The sequence below is a fragment of the Amblyomma americanum genome, chromosome 8 (genome assembly GCF_052857255.1).
Source record: "Amblyomma americanum isolate KBUSLIRL-KWMA chromosome 8, ASM5285725v1, whole genome shotgun sequence".
Lineage (NCBI taxonomy): Eukaryota > Metazoa > Arthropoda > Arachnida > Ixodida > Ixodidae > Amblyomma > Amblyomma americanum.
Genome location: NC_135504.1, coordinates 112,160,346 through 112,184,067, shown reverse-complemented (window position 1 = coordinate 112,184,067; position 23,722 = coordinate 112,160,346). Strand labels below are relative to the sequence as shown.

The following is a 23,722-nucleotide window of genomic DNA, read 5'->3' as shown; positions in this document are numbered from 1 at the left end:
CGAGGAGACGTATGGTGAGCAGCAGGCTCAGATAAAGGAAGTTCAGGGAAGTCGTTGTCGTCACATGCGAGAGCTGCAAAGCTATTACTTGTAGGAACATCCATTTTTGCAGGCGACTTGTGAAACTTCTTCTCTTGCTTCTTCTTTGGACAAGCGGGGGAGCGAATGTCATGGTCCGGCGATTTGCACAGGGCACAATGAGCTGTTGGTTCATTCATGTCGGCCACAGCTGCTGGATTAGGGCAGGTATTTTGCATATGTCCTTCTTTGTGGCAGTGATAGCAAAAAATACGACGAGGTCGGAAGGGCTGTGGTTTGACGATCGCACCGTAGTAGGTAAGGTACTTCGGGAGAGTCAACGGGCCTTGCAGGATGAGCAGGTATGAGCCCCGGCGACCCATAGGCCGTGCTTGCAGTACAACATGAGTTGAGCAGCGAATATTTGCGCGCACCTCCTCGGGAGGGCTCGTGCTGTCGACATGATAAACCATGCAGCGGAGTGTGTCAGGACCAGATGCAAAATATATTTGCACCGGGACATGCTTGCTGTCATCCAGGGGGATCCGCGTAACTGCGCAAAGTTTCTGGGCGTCCATCAAGGATGACAAGTTTACCGTGATGGTGTTCGATGGGCGATGGACGACAAACCCGCAGTAGTTCGAAGAGCCAAGGGCATGGTCAATTGTGGCTTGAACATTCCGGGCAGGGATGGCAGTCATATCAAAGCGCAATGTAGGCTTGATGGTAACGCGGAACGAGTTCGCAGCAGGCGGAAGAGAGCCTTGACTCACGAGAGGCATCTGTGGAGGAGGCTCAGACGCTGGTGACGGCCCTTGGTGGGAATACTGAACTGGCGCGACGGGCACAGTTTCTTGAGGGAGTGCCACGGGCACGGAGGCGGTAGAGCAGTCCATGTCACAGGCCAAAGTCGTAGCATCGGAAGACGGCGCAGGCTGGAGGCCTAGAGGCGCTGACGATTGCGTGGACGTGGAGGCTGCGTCAGGTGGCAACACAGCGGGCATCCACGTAGCCGTCGTCGACAACGCAGAATCCATGCAGACGCGTAGCGCGGCCTCGCTCGGCAGCGCCGAGCTAAGCCTAGCTTGCCCCTGAGGGTTCCGGTTGGGTTTTCTCACTTGAGAATGCGCCCGCCGTGCCGGGAATTTCTCCGTAGGGGCGTCGTCAGCATTCGGTCGCACGGAGGGCACTGTCCGACCCACGCCACACACGAGAAAACAGCGAAAAGCGAAAACACAGACCTAGAAGCAGACACGTATCCACCCACTAGGTCTTCGTCTTCTTCGTCCCACCGGCCATTAAATCATCTCATTGCCATCGATCATAGCGTCTCTTTTTTCGGCTGGCCGCCACGTAACAATATGAATAAGTCCAGATAATTTTTGTTCTACGCAAAAATTTATTCTCTGGCTCCTTCTCATTATCTTCATATTTGTACATACAGCAGCAAAAGACGCATTTGCTGCTGAAAAAAATCGCAGTTTTAAATTTTCCCGCAACATCACTAAAATTTGCGTCGTCCACATCGAAACGTGCTTCGTGATGGCCATTTGGAAGCCAGCGGCGCAGCCTATCTACTGGGATTCTCTACCCACCGGAATTTAATTTCGAGATCGGCTGGTGATGGAGCCACGTGCATCAGAATGCGGTAATATATCGATATAGGCTAAGTCCCATTGGTCCCAAGTTTTCTGTTTCAAGGTGACACCGAAGGATTTCGGAACGTTTTGAGTTGACTTTCGGATTACACCCTCTTGGGTCTCCTCTTCTAAAATCGCACAAATCAAGAAATCGGCTGTGAGTACATTCCTTTTCCACCTGAACAGCATAGAACCGGCCATACAGTTTACCACGGAAGAGGAAGTAGATGGCCGTCTGCCTTTTTTGGACGTTCTGGTGAAACGCGACGGCCCTGGAATATCATTCAGTGTATTCAGGAAGGACACGCACACTGGCATGTACCTCAACTTCAGTTCCGTACACCCGACCTGTCACAAGAAGTCCGTTGTTGCCTCGCTTGTCCGCCGATCGGAGAACCTCTGCTCTACGCTGGAAGAGAAAAAGACAGATCTGGACACCGTTCGCCGCGACCTGATGGCTTCGGGCTATCCCAGTTCTTTTATACGAAACTCCGAGAATCGCCTAGCTCACCCGCCGCCACAGCAACCCCAGCGAGAGAAGAAGAAAAGGATTCCGATACCCTACGTCCCCGGAGTAAGTGAAAGTTTATCCCGCATATTCCAGTCGTACGAAGTCGACGTCGCACATGTACCCACGCAGAAGCTGCGACACGCCTTGGTTACAGTGAAAGACAAGATAAAGAAGGAGAAGTTCCCGGGCATCGTGTATAGGGTTCCCTGCGCTGATTGCGAGCATGTCTATATCGGTGAAACAGGTGATTTTCAGAAAATATTGCAGTAGCACCACAATGATGTCAAGAACAAGCGCGTGGCAACAAACGCACTGGCTGATCATGCTATCTCCGAGGGCCATGACATCGACTGGGACGGCTCGAAGATAATCGGAAAAGAAAAGAGCAAGACGACAAGGCTTTACCTAGGATCTTTTTATATTCAGACGACGGCAAACACGCTTAATCGCAACGAAGGCAATCTACCCCCGGTATACTACCTCTGCTTGCGTCATACCATGAAACCTATATAACTTACCTTCACTCCTGTCTCTCTTTCATTGTGAACAAGGCCCCCGTAAGCCGGGGCCGAAACGTCATCTTTTCAACGATTGGTCGGCGCTTGAAGATTTTCCGCCATGAACATACCCGACCAGACGGGTTTCCGTCGAACCCTGGATTTCAAATAGATTTTGAAAATAAAGAAGAAAACGTTTATAGGACAGCAAGAAACCAAACTTAGACTGGGTTTCGCCCAAAATATGACGTCACGTAAGATAAAGATATGACATCATGAACAAGGTCACAAAACGTCTTTTGTGCACGGTGACTGGCTTAACCAGCGCCTGGAACCCGCACGCTCTACTGTTATTTCTTTCAAGTGACCAGACACAAGCTAGGAAATTTTTTCTTTTCCAGAAAGCGCAAATGAAATATCGTCTGGCGTGTCGCTCGGGATGTTACAAACAAAAAGGTATCTCCAGAAATCGTCTTGGCTGAAGCCATTAAACGGACAAATATGAATTTAATTTCCGCTGAAACAAAAAGCCGGCCGGCTGCGATATTTACAAAGGATCATAAGAATTCAGAAAGCCAAGTGTGGAAGATAAAGTAAAATGCTTGAATGTGAAGGAAAACCATTTAAAAGCGTTTTAAATTGTAGTCAAAGCAGTAACCACCGGTAGTCTGTACTCTCGGGAACAATACGAACTCTCGCGAAAAATAGGTGTATGCAAAGAGAGATCAACTAGCAGTCTCAAAGTGTGACTGAATAAATACACAGGATAGGGCGCGCGCTGCGCGTACGACAATGTAATCTAAAAGAGCCGCACGTGAAGCTCCGACAGGGGTGAATAAAAACGAAAACTATCATGATGAGCTTTTTTGCTTGTCACAACCTGGGAGGAAGGCAGAGGAAAGAGCAACTGTTTAAATGCAGGTCTGCATGTGAACGCTGGCCCCATGGTGGCATTCGTTCTGTTGGGCACGCTTTCCGAATCCGTAGCTACTGCCGTGCATGTTCCGGCTTGAGTAAAGAAACGCCAAATTGTTTCTTTTTTTTGCTTTATATTAATCTACCTATGAAGTAACGTTCCCAACGGGGATCTTGATAGTATTAAAATAAAATATGCTTGGTAATCGCTGCTAAGACAGAACTTACGGGGCCACCATACTTGACAATAGATATAGCTGCGGTCATCGTGAATGTTGCTCTCTAGTTTCGGTCCTTGGAGCGGATTGAAACGCTTAGTTCGGGGCAGAATAATGTATATTGTGAAACGGAGGCTTAGGTCAGCGCTCAGGCGGCTGCGAAAGTCTCTGGTTGTACAGGTCAGCAGGCGCTCGCTCTGAGCGATGGCAGTGCGTCTAGGCTAATGCCATTCTGCTTCTTCACAATGGCCCTGAGGAGAATAAGAGCCATCTTGGCGATTCATTGTGCCGACAACACATCCGGCTCGTAGGACGGCTTGAGTCGTTGGACATGCACAGTCTCGCGACCACGTCGGCGAAGATCGGAAGACGGTGTGAGGAGCTCAATAGTGTAGTTTGACTGAGGACGCTGTTCTTCTTGAACGTGTGCTCCAAGACGCGGTAGGGGCCACGTCATTTCTTTGAGAGGCCGGGAGCAGTGGGAGCGATCCATAGCCAGACGAGTGAAGCCAGGTCAAGCTGGGTCAAGCTGACCTTCATCATGGCGGTGTTTCTGGCGCCCCTGAATGTCTGCCTTGAGCGACCGGGCAATCTGGCGGCAGTCTTCGGCGTGCTGGGCAGCTTCAGAAACAGTTGTACACGGAGATGAGGCAGGGTGGCATGGGAGAACTGTGTCGACGGGAGCGGAGGGATGCCGGCCGTAAAGAAGCAATATGGGGAGAAACTGGCTGTGGTCTGGGTAGCAGTGCTGTAGGCGTACGTAAACTACGGTAGAACGAGGTCACAGTTCGTGTGGTTGGCTGCAACGTACATAGCCAGCATGTCGGCCAGATTGCGATTAAATTGTTCGGTTAGACCATTTGTTGGCGGATGGTACGCTGTAGAAGTCCGATAAATTATATTGCACTCGGCGAGTAGAGCTTTAACGACGTCAGACAAGAAGACCCGTCCTGTCACTGAGGAGTTCACGAGGAGCACCGTGGCGAAGTATAAAGGGCTGCAAAATGAAGAACGCCACTTCACGAGCTGTAGCAGCCGGTAGCACGGCGGTTTCTGCGTACGGGGTCAGGTGATGAATGACAGCAATGACCCAGCGGTTGCCAGCAGCGGTGCACGGCAGAGCGCCGTGTTAATTTATGCCAACACGGTCGAAGGGGCGAAGCGGACAATGTAGTGGTTGCAACTCTCCAGCAGCGTGATGAGGCAGTTGCTTACGGCGTTGGCAGGACGGGCAGCAGCGGATGTACTTCAGAATAAAGTTATACATTCCGAGCCAGTTGTACTAGGGAGAGATGCGAGTGTACGTCTTGAATACTCCCGCGTTGCCGCACTGTTGGTCAGCGTGGAAACAGGTGCAGATTTGAGACCGGAGAATTCATGGAATGACGAGAAGCCATTTTCGTCCATCAGAGTTATAGTCGCGCCGATAAAGACGATCATCACGAGTTGCAAAATGTGAAGATTGGCGATGAAGGGTGCGGGACGCTGAAGACGTATAGATGGATCGGAGAGAAAGTCAAGGAGAGAGGCAACCCACTGATTTTTACGCTGCTCGGAAGACATGTCGCCGGCGCTGAGCGAAGACGCAGAGGATTCGAGGGCGGAGAGTCTGGCAAGCTCGGCTGGTAGCGTGAAGCGGGACAGAGCATCAACGTCCTGATGCTAGCGGCCTGACCGACATACGACGCGTATATTATATTTTTGTAGACTATGAGCCATGTGTCAGGCAACCGGAGGGATCTTTTAGCGAAGAAAGGCAACATAGGGCATGATGGTCGGTGACCATGTCAACAGGACGGCCATAGAGGTAAGGTCGGAACCTGCCAGGGGCCATACAATGGCCAAACACTCTTTTTCCGTCACGAAGCTGTTGTATTAGGCTTTCGCGAGTGTGCAGCTGGCGTAAGCAGTCCCACATTCCTCGAATATAGACTTACGTTGGGCGAGCACAGCCCCGAGGCCAATGCCACTGGCGTCCGTGTTACTTCGGTTGGGGCTTGCGGGTCGAAGTGACGCAAGAAGGGTGGTCCCATGAGGAGACTGCGCAAGGTGTTGTATGCGTCGTCGCAGGCAGGCGACCGACTGGAAAAATCCACGCTGTTGCCGAGTAGCTAAGTTAAAGGGGCTACAATGACCGCAAAGTTGCGAATAAAACGTAGAAAATAAGAACAGAGGCCTAGGAAACTGCGAAGTTTCTTAATGCAAGTAGTTTTGGAAACGCAGTCACAGGCCGAAGTTTGGCGGTGTCGGGGCGGACGCCTTCATTTGACACAACGTGGCCTAAAACTGTCAGTTCACGAGCAGAACTTTTTAAAGTTTACCTGAAGGCCGGCGGCCGTAAGGCAGGAGATGAATCGTAAAGTCGGGCCAAACGATCACGATGTTGTCGAGATAACACAGGCACGACTTCCACTTCAGGCCGCGCTGAATAGTGTCCGTCATGCGCTCGAAAGCAGCCGGATCATTACAGAGGCCGAAAGACATGACATTAAATTCCTACAGGTCATCAGGGGTCACAAATGCGGTTTTAGGGCGATCGTTGGCTAGCATGGGGACCTGCCAGTACCCAGAGTGTAAATTGAGAGAAGAGAAGAGTTCCGCTCCTTGAAGGCAGTCCAGAGCATCTCCAATGCGCGGAAGAGGGTAAACATAATTTCCATCTTTCTTTTACACGAGTACCACAGGTGAGGCCCAGGGACTGTGTGAGGCCTGAATCACGCCGCTTTGAAGCATGGTGTCAACCTGTCTTGAGTAACTTGGCGCTCACTAGCGGAGCCAAGAAGTATGGGCGCTGACTCAGAAGGGCATGGTCACCGGTGTCGACTGCACCTCCATCAAACGTAACGGAGGTTTAGGTCAGCGCCCAGGCGGCGTGCGAAACAGTCTCTGGTTGTCCATGAAAGCAGGCTCGTGTTCGCAGCGATGGTAATGCGGCTAGGCTAATGTCGTTCTTCTGCTTCTTCAGAATTGGTAATACTTTATGCGGTTTTAATAAGGGAGATATATATGTTCTCCCCAATTAATCGCGGCCCACACAGTTCAAGCCGCTGGCCCCCACCCCGTGGTCGCGCACGCTATCGCGTCCACGCCGACCACAGCGGGCCTTGCTCTGAGGGAACAAAGGGACGACACACTGGCTGACACAAACAGGCATTTATCACTACGACAACAATAACGCCAGGTAGCAATAAAACACGCTAAGGAATCGAGATCATCCGACTCAACAGCAAGGTTAAGAGCTAATGTTCCCCCAAGCTAGAGCAAGGGATACTCCGAAGATGGACGGGCCGATATGCGGGAGCCAGTCTCCCGCAACTTCCTCGCCCCGCTGGCAAAGAGCGGAACCGCGGGCGGCATGCCCGCTCGCGCCGAGGATCCCAGCCGAAGAGAATGATGCTGTGTCCAGCGTGCAGCAAGCCGTCTGGGATGGATGAATGGATGGATAAGGCTGAACCCTTTAAATCGAGCTGTTTTTCAAGCCACCTAGCCATGACATGTGAAATTTTACTCTTGCATTTAGCCACCTTCGCTTGGCTACTTCTACCCACTTAAAATCTACTTTTCCTTCAGTGTCCTTAAACCACAATGATTTTAATAAATCAGCCCTGTAGCTTTCCACTGTAGGGTGAAGCCCTTTACAGAAAAATATCAAGTGTTCAGCCGTTTCCTGCTTCTCTCTGCACTCACCGCACAACGTGTCTATGTCATGGTACCTGACTCTATATGTATTAGTCCGTAAAAGTCCCGTCCTGGCTTTAAACAACAAAGAGCTTCCCCTACAATTATCATAGATATTTTCTTTGGCAATTTCATGCTTAAAAATCCTGTATGATCCCAGTGCCGATTTCGTCAGCATACCGTTTTCCACAGAGCTCTGTTTCTTTAACGTTTTTCTTATCCGATAATTGCTGATTTGCCCCCCCCCCCCCCCTGACCACTGCTGTGGAGATATTTGCTTGTCAATTTTCTAGTTCGCTTTTTCCATTTCGCGTCAACATTCCTTATGTACAGGTATCTGAAAAACTTCCTAGCTCACTGTTTTCTGAGCCCGCTGCGACGCCTGCGCCCTCCCATGTTAGTTAAGGTAACCATGGAAAGTCACGTGGCGCGCCCCTCCGGAAGCGAAGCCGTAGGAGGGTGCACCGCGGGAAAGCTAACCAAAAGGGGAAGTCGTGAGGGAAGATCCCCACAACTTGAATGTGTTTCTGATGGTTACTTGGCCAAAAAATAAGGAATACCGGCGCTAAAGGCAGGGATAAGTAATGTCTACGTGCAGAATTAACACAAATTGTCCATATAAAGAAAATATCAGCCGCTAGGAGTTACAAGACTGTGCAACCCGATTTTTTGTCGTAGGTAGATGCTTAATAAATATGAACAACTCTTCGAGCAAAGTATAGAAAGCCTGGTGAAGGTAAAAAAAAAAAACTACGAAAGAGTTGACTGCGGGCTAGTAGGTATTTTGAGATCCTATTCATTTTATTTAGTGCAATTCAAAAGCGCCTATATTTATGTACCTTCTCATGGTCCTCTGTTTTATGGTAAATGAAATTAATGTGATAAAAACTACGATTTACGCTCCTGCCTGCCCATGTGTTAATCATTAGTGAGCTTCAAGCCCTCAAGGCCAAAAGTGGCGAGAAAGTCCGCTCCGAGGACGGCAAGCCGCACATGCGCGATAACGAATATGCATTGGAATGTGGGGCGTAAGCCCAAATCGAGGGTTACTGAGCGCTGTCCGTAGGGAGCGATCTGGGAGGTGCTGACCGCCTGCAAAGGCGCTCCTTGCACAGCGCGTTGCCATTCGAGGCGGGAGGCAGGCACGACGCTAACCTGTGCACCGGTGTCCACAAGGAAGTGGCATCCCGAGATCATGTCGGTGACGTATAGTAGGCGGCTGGATGTAGAGCCAGAATCACCGGCCGTCATCAGTGACTCGCCGGCGCGTTTCCCGACCATTGGCAAGGTTGTCGGCACTGTCGGGCAGCGGCACCGAACTTGCGGTGGTACCAGCAGAAACCGTCACGGGCTGGGCTCGAGCGATGACTGGAACTGGAACGATGGCGCAACCGTTGGCGAGAGGAACGGTGGTAGCGACGAGGAATCGACGCTCGCAGTGTGGCAACGGTGCTCGTGAGGTGGTCGATTTTAACCTCGAGGCTTGACTGCCAGTTGACGCGAGTGGATGACGCGGCGGAAGAAACTGCGGGCCAGAGTAGTCCGAGACACGGTCAGCCAACTCCGTGAGCTTATCCAAGCTAACATCACCTGCCGCAGATTGGACGACCACGAGGTCCTGAGGCAGGCGCTGAAGGAACAGCGCACGGAATAGCGGGCTGTTGGCGTCGGGTGGGTGGTCGCGGAGCAGCTGTCGCATGCGATGGAGGAGCTGAGATGGTCTACTGTCTCCATGGTCCTCAGTGATGAGCAACTGCTGCAGGCGGCTACGCTCCGAGATGGTTTTCCGGGGCCAGGACCGTAGCCTTGAAGTGATCATACGGGGAGGTAGGGTCGGGCGTCTTCAAAGCGTCGTCTAACTCGTCCATTACCTCGGGGGAGAGAGTCGACACAACGTGGAAATACTTCACGCGTTGTGGAGTGATGCGCCGAAGGTCGAACACAGCCTCCACTTGCGCGAACCATACGGCAGGATTCCGAAGCCAAACTGACGGCAGCTAAACGTAGACGCTGGCGATGTCCTCCGCAGCTGGTCTACGAGCTGGGACCTGGGGTCTGGGCGCCGCAACCGTGGCGGCGTGATCCGCGTCCATCACGTCCGGGTTCACCAAACTCTAGAGGGACAGAGACATATACCCTTGTTACATGGGCACTTGCAACGGTCGTTAACGGAAACGGCAGTTGAACGCCGTAACGGCCGTGGGAACGGAACGGTGGTGCCTGCGCTGACACGGCACTTTTTATGTATGGTTGGTTCACTTTCGTTTTGACCATTTATCACGTGGCTCTTTGACGTTTACTTCGCCAACTCAAAAAATATTTTGTTTCTGTAATTATTTTCTGCGCTTCACGCTGTAGAGTGTTTTTTTTTACTATTTGCAAGAGTTCTTTGAAAATCTACACAGCGTGCCCACACTCCTCGCTCGCGAGCTGCAGGGTTGAAGAGCGCCGTCATCCTTGCGTACACGGGCGCATTGCGTTTCTGCGCTCGCAGTTCGGCAAGGTGGTCCTGCCACAAGTTGATAAGTAAATGCGTGAGTGACGCTGTCCAGGCAAATCGTTTTTGCGCCGGCGCGCTCGCCTGCAGTGGGGACATGTTGCTGCTGGGGGCTGCCATCTTGCCTATTTGCCGACGAGACGGACGGAAACGGTGGCAGAACGGAGACCGGCGACCTCCATTGGTGTCAATCGCCGTTGGATTTCCAACGGCGCTTGCGCTGCCGTGTAACTCCACCTAACGGCCGTTAAGGCCAACTGCCGTTTTCCTTAACGGCGGTTAGAGTAACCGTGTAAGAGGGGTAATAGTCCCCTACCAATTAACGGAGCGCGACGCGGACGAAGCGAACAGGCCGGGAACCAGGAATCAACTGCATTTATTCTACGCCGCACGTGGCCCCACGTAGCCAGCGCGAGCGGATGTCACGAGCTGAGGCGGCGCAGCACTGCCGATGATGATAGTGTCGCTAAAGATCCATTGTTTGTAATATTGTCACGTAGTAGTGACAGCAGTCCAGGCAGTGAGGAAGACAGCGAAAGGTTCCTCTAAAGAAAACTTTACTGGGCAGCACTGCTCCCGCAATGGGCTGAATGACTCGGCGGCGGCGGCGGCGAAGACAACCTTTCGCGGCGGTCGTCGAACAGAATGCCTGTAGTTCTTGGCTGCGCTCAATTTAAAGCTGGCAAGGAACCTTCCAGATAAGTGACCAAAAGCAGCTAGAACAATGTGGAAAAATGTGGAAGCTGCTGCTCGTGGCCATGATCAACAGAGATAAGTCTGGTCGCATCTCGGGTCACAAACAAAATGATAAAACCGCCTGTCGGCTGCTTAGAGCGCGAACGAAAAAACTGCAAAGATGCGCGGCAATCTATAGCAAATGACAGCAATTCAGAGATGCCGTGTTAAAAATTATATTGCCATTTTTTTTTTAAATTGCGGTTGCTCCGTAGAAAACCAGGATATTGCATTTTATAAACGTTTCCCAAAACATATCATTAGTTACAAATAAATCGCGAAGCATTGTTTTATTTTGGTGCTTTTAACCTCAATAAAAGAGCTGCAATCGCATTCAGGTGATCATGACACAGTCTAGAAAGTTTGACATTATATTCTGCTCTTTTAACACAAGTATTAATTTTTTTTGTTTTTTTTGGGGTCGGCGTCAACTAAAACGAATGGACAACTTGCAAAAAGGAGACAATCGCCAGTTTTATTTCAGTAATTCGAGCCACGAATCTGGGCTTTCTTTCTGCATTTTTCTAGTGCGACCCTTGGAGGCCGCAACCGCCTTGCCCACCGGGATGTTTGTGCCATCCGAAGAAGGACTTCCCCTTTGTCGGGTCATGCCTGAATCCTCGCCTTCCGCGCCCTCCGGAGTGGGGTCACCCTCTAATTTCCGCCCCGATAAAACCAGTGTATCCATCTCGTCGCCGTCGCCGCCAATAAAGTGTTTACTTAGCGCCAATAAATTGAGTATGCCGATTTATACGTGCTCTATTTGGACGATAACCAAGAAACAGGAGCACAGAGCTGAAAATCAATTAGGACTGATGGAGACGAGAAAAAAATCGAAGCCTAATACGCATGGGACCCCATATCTATTTCCTTTCTTGCAACCGTAGAATGCTGGCTCGCTATTTCTCTTTTCTTTAAAGATTACAGAATTGCACTGAACGCGATTAATGTGTGCTGTTCTGACTGGAAAATGACCCTATACCATACCAAAACTAAGTGCATGTCAATTACACGTTCATATTCCCGCATTCTAACCTCATATTTTATAGATAACAATATTGTCGAGCTTACTACCGCATACAAATACCTAGGAGTAAATTTTCAAACGGATCTAACATGGCATCATCACATCAAAGTTACTCTTGCAACTGCTCATCGCTGACTCGGAATAATGAAACACAGACTAAGGCAAGCACCCTCACACTTAAAAAAGCTCGCATACACCACCTTAATCAGACCTAGAATTGAATATGCATGTGCAACCTGGGTTCCGCCACGATGGCTCAGATGTTAGGGCGCTCGACTACTGATCCGGAGTTCCCGGGTTCGAACCCGACCGCGGCGCATGCGTTTTTATGGAGGAAAAACGCTAATGCGCCCGTGTGCTGTGCGATGTCAGTGCACGTTAATGATCCCCAGGTGGTCGAAATTATTCCGGAGCCCTCCACTACGGCACCTATTCTTCCTTTCTTCTTTCACTCCCTCCTTTATCCCTTCCCTTACGGCGCGGTTCAGGTGCCCAACGATGTATGAGACAGATACTGCGCCATTTCCTTTCCCCCAAAAACCAATTATTATTATTATTATGTGCAACCTGGGACCCGAGCCAGGATTACATCACACGTAACATTGAATCCCTGCAAAGCCGTACAGTTCGCTTTATTTTTTCGGACTATTCCCCGTGCACCAGAGTCACATCTCTAAAAAATTTCCGGATTAGATCTACTATCACTACTAAGAAAACACGCTCGACTATCTTTGTTTCACAAGCTTTATCACCACCACGTTCTGCATGACGACTTCTTTCAGCCACCTTGTTAGATCTTCCCTCGCAGTGATCATCCTTATAAAGTCAATCGCCCAGTCTGTAGTCATCACTTCACGCGCAATCATTCATACCTAGAACCATAAGTGACTGGAATAACCTACCATCAGATATTGCTACCGATGTTCACCCAGAAAAATTTCACAAAATGCTGCATACTCACATCAGAATGTGACGCACCGGTACACCTCATTAAGTTTATCGAGTTAGTAATCCTTCTTTTGTGCTCCCTCGAAGACCACTACCTTCTTCCAGATGTTTCTTTTCCATTCTTTTTTTTCTCTCTGCGTTGTTTTTGTATTCATAATCCCAGCTGTTTGAATTTTTACGCTTTTTAATTGCGCTGTAGTGTTGTTGTTATTGTTTATTACGGTACATCAAAACGATGTCTGTATTTTTTCTCTCTCTCTCTTTTCTGTTTCGAGCAAAGTGTGTCAAAGTGCTTCGTGTCCCCCCCCCCCCCCCTATGTAATACCCTCCCCGGAGGGCCTTTACGGTATTTGAATGAATAAATAAATAAATAAATAAATAAATAAATAAAAGTCTGCTTAACAGCGGTAATGCGAAAGCCTTTGCCTTTCAGTTCTTTCTCCTCACATTTTTGCATTTTTTATTTCTTTTTACTTTCCTGACTTGAATTTTCATGTTTTAAATTTTAGTTGTGTTATATTTATTAGTTTCGTTTTATTTTATTTTTTATACTAAGTAAGGCTCCTCATGCATTTACATCGTTTTTAATTCAATCAATGACACAAAACTTCTTTCAAACGCAGCATTTATTTTCATTATTTCAATTTAATTAACCAATTTTAATTCATCAACAAAACATTCCCATTTCAAGATCTACTCTCGCACTACCTAACACAATCAAACTTTTGCACACTGATCTCCACAGAACGACATAATCATGCGGACAAAATCTGCGGACTCTTTTTGCCGACGCGACATAACTATAGGACGTTTTCGCATTAATATTGATTTCGGGCGTCTGATGGGTATGTTTTGTACTACCTACTTACATTCTGAACAACAGGAGGCGGGACATAGGCCACATTTGCCTTTTTTCTGGTTTGGTTGGCGACACCATAAGCTGGCTTCACTGCAGGTGCATGTAGCGCATGTATGATTTAATGATGTGGTCGCTTTGCGATACCATAAGCTTAGTTGCTCTTGACACACACTAATGAAAACTCGCGTGGTCTGTGGCTGTATCCGCGGGAAGAAAGTTTTGGTGGTTGCCTCGACGTCGAGTATTAGAACCTTTAGGACCTGATTGACGGAGGCAGGAAAGCCGTTTGTCTCCGAGAGGCAGCGGGCACCGTGACGCCGACATTTCGCTTCGTGTCCTTCTAAATTCAACCCCAAGAAATGGGCATTTCATTTTTCATACTTGGCTTTCTTTTCAACTGACTTATCTTTTTACTCACATTCACCCTCCCTTCACAATGCTTTTTTTACTGTGTCGGGTCGAATATTGACATCTCCGGGTAGCCTGTGGTCTTCATTCGCTTGAATTAAAATTTCATGTGCCAACGCCATAAAATGCTTTGTACTGCTAAGAGGCTCAAAACGAATGAAGCCAATACAGAACGGCCGCTTAAGCCTTCAGTACACACTTCTAGGATGACTTTTTGGATACAGCTGCATGGTATGTGTCTCTCTGATCGCATTTCTCTTGTTTTCGTTACTTGTTCGATCGATGCAGCTCTACCAGATCTGTGAGTGGGTCCCCTGTCCGGTGCTCATGTTCTTGCCCTTGCCACAAATTGAGCTGCATGTGTGGTGGATGACATTTTAATTTTAGCAAGCAATAAAATAGAACGGCTACTATTCTTTCTGGTGCTCTTGATCTCCACTGGGACGCACAGTGACAAAAGCATTGGTTTCTGGGTGACATTAGGAGTGCTTCCCAGCATTTTTGCGGTGCTCGCCGGCACAAGCCCCAGTAAGCATAAAGAGCAATATCAGAATTATTAGTAGCATAAATTGAACCTATCCGATGTCGAAAAGCCTGCTCTCATTATTATGACACTCTATAAATTATTCCTGAACAACTATAGGCTTCACTAGGTGTATACAGGACCTGTATGGACCTATTACCGTGAAATAGGTATAGTAATTGGACTTGACTTACCACTATTTCTCATTATAGGAGACATAATGCAGTGGGCTCGGATTGCTTATAGGAGCAAGAAAGAACCATATTATTATATGCACTCCGCATGCTCTATTTAGTTCGTGGTGCCTAATCGCGTTTGAGACGTTTGTGTTCAGCTGAATAGGAATTGCGTTCACAAGTTCGGCGCCTGGGAGCTTCTGTTATACTGAAGCGCAGTGACTTTTAATACGTAGCAGATGCGCACTTCACACGCGTAATATCTACACATAAAAATCGGCTTCCATTGAGGAGCTCTTAGATATCTGATGAAATATACTTTTCGAGATGTGTCTCATGGCTTGATTTTCCCAGAATATGACACAGTAAAACATTCCTTCATGTGTTTTGTAGAAAAATCGCCACGAAAAATAAATGCGATGAACACAATCGTAATGAATAAGGTTTATAATTGAAAAATTAAATGTAATGCAAAACAAATATAAACCACAAAGCCAAGAAAGTGTCGTGAAACATATTCAGCACCAGAAGTATGGGCAGAGCACCTATATTTTTTATGCAAACGAAATACAGCAATGCAGATGAGACTTTCCGGCGCTTAGTTTCAAGAGAGAACTACATGTAACCAAGGATTTAGCGAACAGACGACACGAGAGCACACAGATGACTTGAGGTTGCCAGAAGTTACATTGTGGAAAACCACAACCTTACAGTTTGAACATCGTATTAGAACTACGGCCCCCATTAGCATTGTTTTTGATGCAGGAAACAATTTTGTCCGCAAGTAGGGCAAGCAATTCTTCAACTGACCAACGAATGGCAACGCATTACATCAGCGCTGTCTAAGCATCAAAGAGCAAATTATGACACTTATTGTTTTCGTCCTTTGGATTCGGTCTAGACAAAACTGGCCTTTTCACTGCTGCATCTTCTGTGTTTGTCATGATGTAGAACGCTTCCGATACGACCTATATATCCTGGTACCTTATAAAATACGTGCGACATCCTAAACAAATTGGAAAGCATTTTTCGTACAGGTCCTGAATCCATATTTTCTTCAGGCCAGGCGTCCACTTATTTAAATGGGAACAATACGTAATTAAATTCAGTAAACCTGTGGGACCATCTATCGCGGATCGAGAGAAATGTATTTCGCAAGAAATAACTAAAACTGGGGATCTGCACATTATTTAAAGCGCGGTTTATTGCCTCAGGGCATCAATGATGGGCAAAGGTATAATGAAACATGTAGTAATAATTAAATTAATGAAAAACGCTAGCTGATTTGTGAAGTCCAGTAGAGAGCGATGGTATGGTCCCTGCGCCCAGGCAATATATGAAGCACGTTTGCTTGGTGAAAGACCCGTTACCTTCAGGTGCCGGAACCTTGTATGCTTGAGAGCTGGGCAGTCGAACAGTATGTGATGAAAGTCAGCTTCAGTGTCCTCGCGTTTGCATATCGGACACCCAGGCCGAGGAAAGAAATCCCGGTAGTGAGGCCACTTCCGAATGACGGCAGGTGTGAGGGCAACCCCGACCCGGATCCTCCTGAGCGCAACCTCCTCTGCACGGGTAAGAGCGCGGGGGAGAGTTACCGCTCACGGAGGGACGAGAGCACGTGCGCGGCACCGGAGGAGTTTCTTTCGTGATGAAAGGAGGGTGAAGTTGTCCAAATGAAGGAACCGGGACCTTGATGAGCCTGGAGTCACGAAGCGAGTCGCTAAATCTGACTGGCTTTGAGACGTCAGCAGATCCCGTGGGACCAACTCAATACGTACTGGCTGCGGGATGCGTGCCGCGAGCCGGTGAATGTCCTGACATACAGTTGGACTGCGGCTAACACGTCGCAGCAACCGGACTACTTGAAGGGCGTCAGTGCGGATTACAACGTGGGCCGCACGGAGCATAGTTGTGGCGGCCACGGAGCCGAGTGCTTCTTTAACTGGAACGAGCTCAACACAAAAGGACGAAGCTGAAACCTAGAGGCTTGATTCAGGGCAGATGTGAACGAGCAGTAGATTGCTGTGGTTGATTCGCATGCTTGGATGCTTGCGTCTACGTAGACAACTGTGGATCCTTCAGGCAGGCAAGCATCTTGTTCTCCAAATTTGTGGCGAAGCAACAATGCCGAACTAGCAGACGTCGGTAGGCGATTATCTGTTGGCTTGTTGTCGCTGAGCTGTACAAAGTTCCGTGGGGGAAGAACTGGCGTTGGCGACTGAAGAAGGGAGTGTGATGCGTGGAAGGCATGTAATGTTCTTCATAGCCTCTCGGTTCACGGCTTCAAGGCGATCCGATTGGGCTCTTCTAAGATGTTGAAACGGCGCTTGATAAACAATACGTGGCTGCAGAAGTGCCCTCTCCAATTACTGCGCAACGAAAGAGCCTGCGCCACCCGTTTTAGGAGCAATTCTTCTGATCAAACCCAAATCCTGAATAGCTTGCCTTTTTGCCTCAGAAAGCCATGCAGTCGGTGATCCTGATTGGTGAATCGTTAAGGCAAAGAATTTTACACTCGGACTTTCCTGTAATGGGGTGCTTGATAGAGAAAGACGGATCAGGCTTGCAGCAAGTTTACGGCGTCCCCAGCGGTTGGCGACCGACGTGTATGTAGTTTTATGCATGCAAAGCTGAAGTCCGATAGATGATGCGTAATTAGAGGTAACATCCAATGCAGATTGAAGGGAAGTCACCTGAGTACGCCGATCTGTGTGAGTACTCCACACCGTGATGTCATCAGCGTACTGCAGAAATTTTATATCACGGATGTCATGTAAGCGCCAAGCCAGCGGCATGAAAGCAATATGAAATAACGTCGGCGACAATACTGATACATGGGACACGCTGCAGAGAGGAAGAAATGATCCGACCGCTTCGCCGCTGTGGCGTATTGCAAATTTTCTGCCTTCCAAAAATGATTCGACAAAACTACGCACTCTCAGAGGGAGATGAAGCATGTCAATGGAGTTCAGAATGGCTGCATGACTGATGTTGTCATATGCCTTTTCAACGTCGACTGCTAAAACAGTACGCACATTGCGGCTGCGGGTAGATGACAAAACTGTAGATGCTAAGACAGCCAACCCGTCCTCTGTACCAATATATGAACGAAAGCCGATTTGTGCTGGGTGATAAAAACCGTGCTGCTCTAGCCACCATGACAATCATGTGGCTAGTATTTTCTCCGCCAGCTTGCAATGCGTAGGAGTAAAGGAGATAGGTCGCAAGTTGGGGAGGTCCGTCGGAGGCTTTCCTGCTTTCGGGATAGGAATCACGAAAGCGGATTTCCAGCTCTCGGGCACTACGCCATCCAACCATACTTTGTTTATGGTGTATAGTAGTTGAGTGAGTGCAGCGCTACTCAGGTTCTTGTTCACCTCGTAGTGAATATTGTCCGGACCGGGTGCTGTTTTCCGTTTCACATCATCTATTGCAGCCAGCACATAGAACGGACACGCGATTCCATCTGCGTCGACATCAGACGGCATTTGATGTACATGCGCTGGGTTAGCTGACACAGTTAAACTAGCGGCTGAAGAAGGCACAGCATCGTATTTTGGGAAAAAAACTTTCGCGCTGCTTCTTTCGCGAAATCATCTGGCGACAAGTTAGCCGCGAAGCATGCGGTTGCTGCTGCGTCAGTAGAACGGTAACCGTGTTCAATTGTACGGAACATTCGCCAGAGAGAGGCATTCGAGGATTTTGGAGAAAGTTGTTCGCACCACACATGACACCGCCGTCGTGAGAGGTTGCGCTCATATTGCGTGCCTTAGCTGTAAGATAGCGTGATTTCGTAGGCGCCTGAGACGAAGTAGGGGCTCGCGTAGCAGCCAGCTCGGTTTGACGGCGTGCCGCTCACAAGTTAAGAAGACCGAGGTCTGGTGCCGGTCGACCAACATCAGTCCAGGTAGTAGCTCTAGCACTGCTGAGCTGTTTGTATGCGCTCAACAAGGATTGGCGAAGAATCTGAAGAGAGATTGTCCAGACAGGAGCGAAAGCTGTCCGAGTTGACCGCAGAACATTTGTAGCATAAAGGCCGGAAATGTGAGGTATGAAGACCGATGATGATAGGGTGATCATCACTTCCCCAGCAGTCTGGCTCCATGTGCCAGGAGGGAGTGCCTGGAGCCGACCACCGCGTCAGGTCTGGAGCATAGGAAGCACTGCAAGTTTGACGCAATGTCCGTGTTGCTGTTCTAACATTAGTTGCACAGCAGCAGCACAAACTGCGCATCCTTGAAGGCGTCCCGCACACGCCTGCCACGAGGGCACGAAGTGGGGTACCCCAATCCTGGTGAGGGGCGCCGACTAAAATCGGACACCAGGGATACTGTCTACGGACGCTTGTTAACCAGCCAACATTAATACGGGAGGAAGCGCCACCGGCTGGTCTAAAGTAAATTGAAACGAATATAGCACTTCCCTTCTTAAATTTCGCAGCTACTGCCACTACCTCTTGATATGACGTGCACCAGGTTTCGAGAGCAAGGCGTACATGCGGAAAACGTGAGTCCACATACACCGCCGCCTTTCCCTGGGGAGCAGCAGTTTGTACACGACGGTCTATCATTGAAGGAGACATGTAGGCACTGAAGCCTGGAATCGATGGCAAGGCGTTTGTTTCCTGTGGTAACATGGCCCATACCTGTAGTTTGTGGATTCGTAGTTAGTCGAACTCTCCCACCCTCGTGGAAATACTTCGTCAGTTCCACTGCAGCAAACTAGCACGACTGCAACTTGCCATTTCCAGTTACTAGCCCAAGCGCTGTAGTATCACGGACGTCAGGTTGGACAACTGGTTGACCCTAAGCCTGAGCAAATAAGTCGCGGAGTTGTCCAGTAGCATTGCGGTAATCTGGGAAGAGGCGGCAGGAAATGACACTGGTGGGCGGCAGGAAGGCGAAGTTGCTGCGCCACTGATAGATGTGGCGGATGATTCAGCTACCCGTCTACGTCGAGCGAGCAGCTAACGGTGTTGCCAGAGCTTGGTGACCTCCGCTAAAAGAAGTGCGATTTATTCGTCTACTGCAGCCATATCCTCCTGTGGTAGATCAGGCATACTGCGCTGTTTGTTAGCTGTTTTCGGAGGCGTGTTCGTTTCGCACAGTATCGCTAGAAGGCCACTGAGCTGAAGGATCATGCGAGGTGCGCTCAGGAAGCTCCAGCCACTCGTCGTCATCCCACTGGAGAGCTGCGAACCGATTGTATGTCTGCAATGAAGTTATACTGTCCTGTATTGGACAATGCTTAGTCATTCGACGACGAGCCTTTTGTTTTGCCTTTTGTTTTGTCCAACAGCTTGGAGATGTTTTCTCGTGGTCGTAGGGTTTACAAAGGCCGCATTGATAAGCCACCTTCTCTTCCGATGTACCTGCACCGGCAGCAGTGAAGGGGCAGGGTTTGCGCATATGCCCAGTACGGAAGCAGTTATAGCGATATACGGCACTCGGTTTATATGGCCGAGGCCGTAAAATACAGCCATAATAACACAGACGGACCGGTAGTGTCAGAGGGCCTTGCAAGGTGACTATGCAAGAGCACCCCTTTCCCATGCATCGGGCCTGGATGACACGGTGCGTGGGGCAGTACAGCTCACGCAGGAGTGAAGTTTGATCCTCAATGGCATCGACGTTGTAGAGGACGCAGCGCTGCAAGTCGGAGCATTCAACTAAATACACTTGTACTGGCGCTTGTTAATGAAATACTCCTGACGTTTGCAGACGTTCTACGGCAGGAAGTCACACTTCAATGTTGTTGGACTTTGTCTTGGCTGGGAAGCGCCGAAAACCTTTGGTTCTGAGGCACGCGGCCAAGTTAGCCTGTAGAATCTTGTTTGGTATATCCGTGAGGCTTTTGTTCGCCAGAGATTGAATGGTCACTTTGTAAGAAGACGATCTGGGTGTAGGCTCAACCGAGTTCTCGATCGTCAGACAAGAGCGCTTGCCTTGGAAGCCATCACTTGCCGAAGATGGAATCTGTTGACTCGTTTGAGGGACGCTTCTGAGTTGCACGAGGGCACTTTTGCACGGTTAGAGGTGCCGATAAGTCCATTGGAATGCTCGGTTCATCATGCCGTGCGGTTTGAGGCCCATCCGAAAGTGTGGAATGGATGGCCATTGGCCCTGGTGGCAGATCACTCACGAGCAGTAAGGCAGGAGGGGTGCATCTGCCGAGGAACCAGGAGCACAAAGCTGGACCTAACGCCTCGGATCAGGTGTCGACTGCGTGGGCGGTGCTGCCACGACAGACGCCGGCAGAGGTACCTCCGCCTGCGTGGCAGCGGAGGCATTAAGGCTAGCGTCAGTGCCCAGCTCAGCTGCAATCACGCATGGTTCCCAGGAGGCCTCGGAGGTTGAGAGGACATCTGGACCTTCTTCAGAAGGCGAGGATACATTTCTCTTCAAATAAGGCGCGTATTTACGTGAATGGCGAAGTTTTCCCGAAGAGTGATGCGCAGCCACCTTAGCAGGGAAACACTTATTGGTACATTTATGTTTGCACCCTAGCTTTCCACCTGTTGCTTTGTTACGCAATTTAACGTGGTGAAAGTGTATATAATGTAATGTCGAAACATTATTTTTCAATTTTTATTGTCACAAAGAAAAAGTGCAGCACTGGAATTTAATCTTTTTGCGCCCACAAATGCGAACATCGCGCTATAATGTCCGAAATCTACTCTCGTTTCCTTGCTGGGATGTGCTGTTTTCGTGAGCAACAGCTGCACGAATGTCCAAGTAAAGCGTAGATATCAAAGATCGTGCCTACGAAGGAGAAACACCAATGGTTTTAGTTCTGGAGCATTGTTCATGTAGATCGTCGAAGTGAATGCCTCTCACTGCTACTTTTCTGATGATGACACGGCTGAGAATTTTAGAAAGCGGCACTATCAGGGCACTATCACGGTGGTTGTTCCATAAATCTTGGGAAAAGAGTTGAAAATAGGTGTAGCAGGAAGCTGCCTCTAGTTGAGTTCTTAAAATAAACACCTTGTTCTAGACGGTTGGCAAGTAATAGCGTTGTCAACATCACTACAACTATCGTGGGCACGCACAAAGTGAACAATACAAGGAAAATCCTCAGGCTGTTTGGCCGAATTTCGTCAAGAGGACTTGTTCGCATAGATCGGCAATGTAGATGTCTCTCACTGCGACTTTTCAGACGATGGAGCGGCTGGAACTGTACCATCGGTGATGCTGGTACAGTCGGGAGGCATAAGGCAGCTTCAAAATGTCACGTCGACAGTGCAGGCCGTAATGTTATTGTCGAATACAAGAAGTTCATGAACGGTGTCGAGAGGCTAGTGGTTTTACTGTCTTTGTAACCGACGCGCACAAGACGAAGAAAATGTGCGTGTCGCGTGGCCTCGTATTTTAATTCAACGTTTGGATACAATGCATGGTTGTATACATTTTAAGTGCCAAAAACAATGCCCGAAAAAAACAACGCTGTAGGCTTACTCGCCTTTCAAAATGATATTCCTCATGCAGTGTTCGGCGGCAAGAAAGCACTGATGAAGAAGCACAGCTCACCGAGCATCGAAAGCTCACAGACGTCCCTAGATGCCTCACAGAGACCTCGCATGCGATAAAGCAATGCGCTGCGCTGAATATAATCGATGGCGTGTCCTTTTTATTTCTTTCTTTTCAATAAACGTTCAGCTGCTAGTCAGCGCTTGTCACGTGTTTCTCGTCCCTGTTGCTGCGCTGTTTTTGTTCTTCAAGTATGTACCAACTCGCTCAACTCACCGTTTTACAATCGATGGCCCCAGCATGTGAGCCGACCAAGCCAGAAACAGTACACTGTTAACAAAAAAAAAACACACAAATGGGAGTAAATGTCTTGTCCTCTAGCGCAAATCCAAACGGAGGTTTTATTTAGTCTATACATGTGGAGTATTTTATTTACTCCCTTATACAAGGGGTGTATTTAGGAGTACAAGGAAGTTTTTACTACCCATAGAAATGGAGCCCACAAATTGCGTCGTTATTTATCCTCATTCACGTTAATTCTTACACCATTGCCAGCAGCGGGAACGGCCAGTACCTGCGGGGGCCACCGGCAATCCAACTTGGGAAACTACGCTGACTAATGTGAACTCGTGTCGCGCGTTTTTTTTTTTTTTTTGCCGTCTGCAAGCCCAGCGGCGGCGTAGGCGCAGATGGTAGGATTGGTGTGCTTTTGCTGTAGGAGCTCGTTTGGTTGGCTATGTTCGCAGATAAAGGGATGCAACATTAGAATCAATACTTCAAATCTGAAAAAAAAGTCCCGGGGTAGTTTACACTGTCTGCACTACGTTATAGTTTGGGAAAAACCAGAGCAGAATAAGTTGAAAAAGAAAACACTCCTTAAGGCTGCTTGATATGACTGTGTTTGCTTTCATATTCACTTTTTTAAGGCTAGGCTTTTCAATATGACTGCTGAAAAATCAAGCCTCAACAGCTCAATCAAGAGCTCAGCGCTGAAAGTATGTTCTATCGCAGTTCTATGGTCAAGCAACGCATTTTAATCTGTTTCAACCACGGTGTAAGAAGTATTCTTGCCCCGTAGCTTGAGGCTAATTCCCATCTCCCATCTAGGCTTATTAGTGTTTAGAGTCTACGCGGAGGTAAAAATCAAGCTTTTCAGCACTTATCGTGTTCAGCTCCATTTTGTTCTTACGTGCACAGTTCAGAGTGCCCCACACAGTGCCCTTCAAGAGAATTAAAACCACAACCTCATTTTCCCTACCCTGGTTAGGTCGTGAAAAGATGGACAGCTTTTTGAGCATGCGCACTTTGTCCAAAGCCAAACTGACCATGCTCTTTCTCATTTAAAAAAATTACCGTGGTTTAAGCTTTGGTTTACCCCGGTGAGAAGCGAAGGCTTCTTTTGCATGGCTACGTTCACGGACGCCACACACACTGCCGAACGGTTTATCTGCAAAGCGTCGATGAAATGCACGTGTGGGCGAATCAGACTCGCTGAGTCCGATCACAAAGTCCGTTTTCTGGCGCTTCGTCTCACTTGAAACAATCTCCGCGCTCAGTGACGAAGTTGAAGCGTCCCTGGTTAAAAGGGGGCGCCTCGAGATCG

General features: G+C 48.7%; 1 protein-coding gene and 1 long non-coding RNA gene across 4 annotated transcripts in view; one reads left to right on the top strand and one right to left on the bottom strand.

The window, feature by feature from the left end:
- Nucleotides 1–22,220, top strand: part of LOC144100637 (uncharacterized) — a 38,123-nt gene extending 15,903 nt beyond the window's left edge. For 2 of the 3 annotated variants that reach the window (XR_013307771.1, XR_013307770.1), the window contains exon 3: nt 11,238–11,986. This is a non-coding gene — a long non-coding RNA (uncharacterized LOC144100637). Of the gene's footprint in view, nt 1–11,237; nt 11,987–22,137 lie in introns of those variants that run through there. The other variant, XR_013307772.1, reaches the window with a different exon arrangement.
- LOC144101576 (uncharacterized) lies at nt 8,728–9,296 on the bottom strand. The gene is made up of 2 exons (XM_077634726.1): nt 9,068–9,296; nt 8,728–9,002 (listed from the first exon to the last, which is right to left on the bottom strand). The coding sequence occupies exons 1-2, from the start codon at nt 9,294–9,296 to the stop codon at nt 8,728–8,730; spliced, it is 504 nt and encodes a 167-aa protein (XP_077490852.1).
- Nucleotides 22,221–23,722: the final 1,502 nt, after the last annotated feature.

Excerpts from the sequence above, each read along its gene's own strand:
- LOC144101576 (XM_077634726.1), bottom strand. The coding sequence starts at position 9,296 with ATGATCACTTCAAGGCTACGGTCCTGGCCCCGGAAAACCATCTCGGAG. Across the intron at positions 9,003-9,067 it reads GGTCGTCCAATCTGCGGCAG|TTTCTTCCGCCGCGTCATCC; the intron begins GTGATGTTAGCT and ends TCTGGCCCGCAG.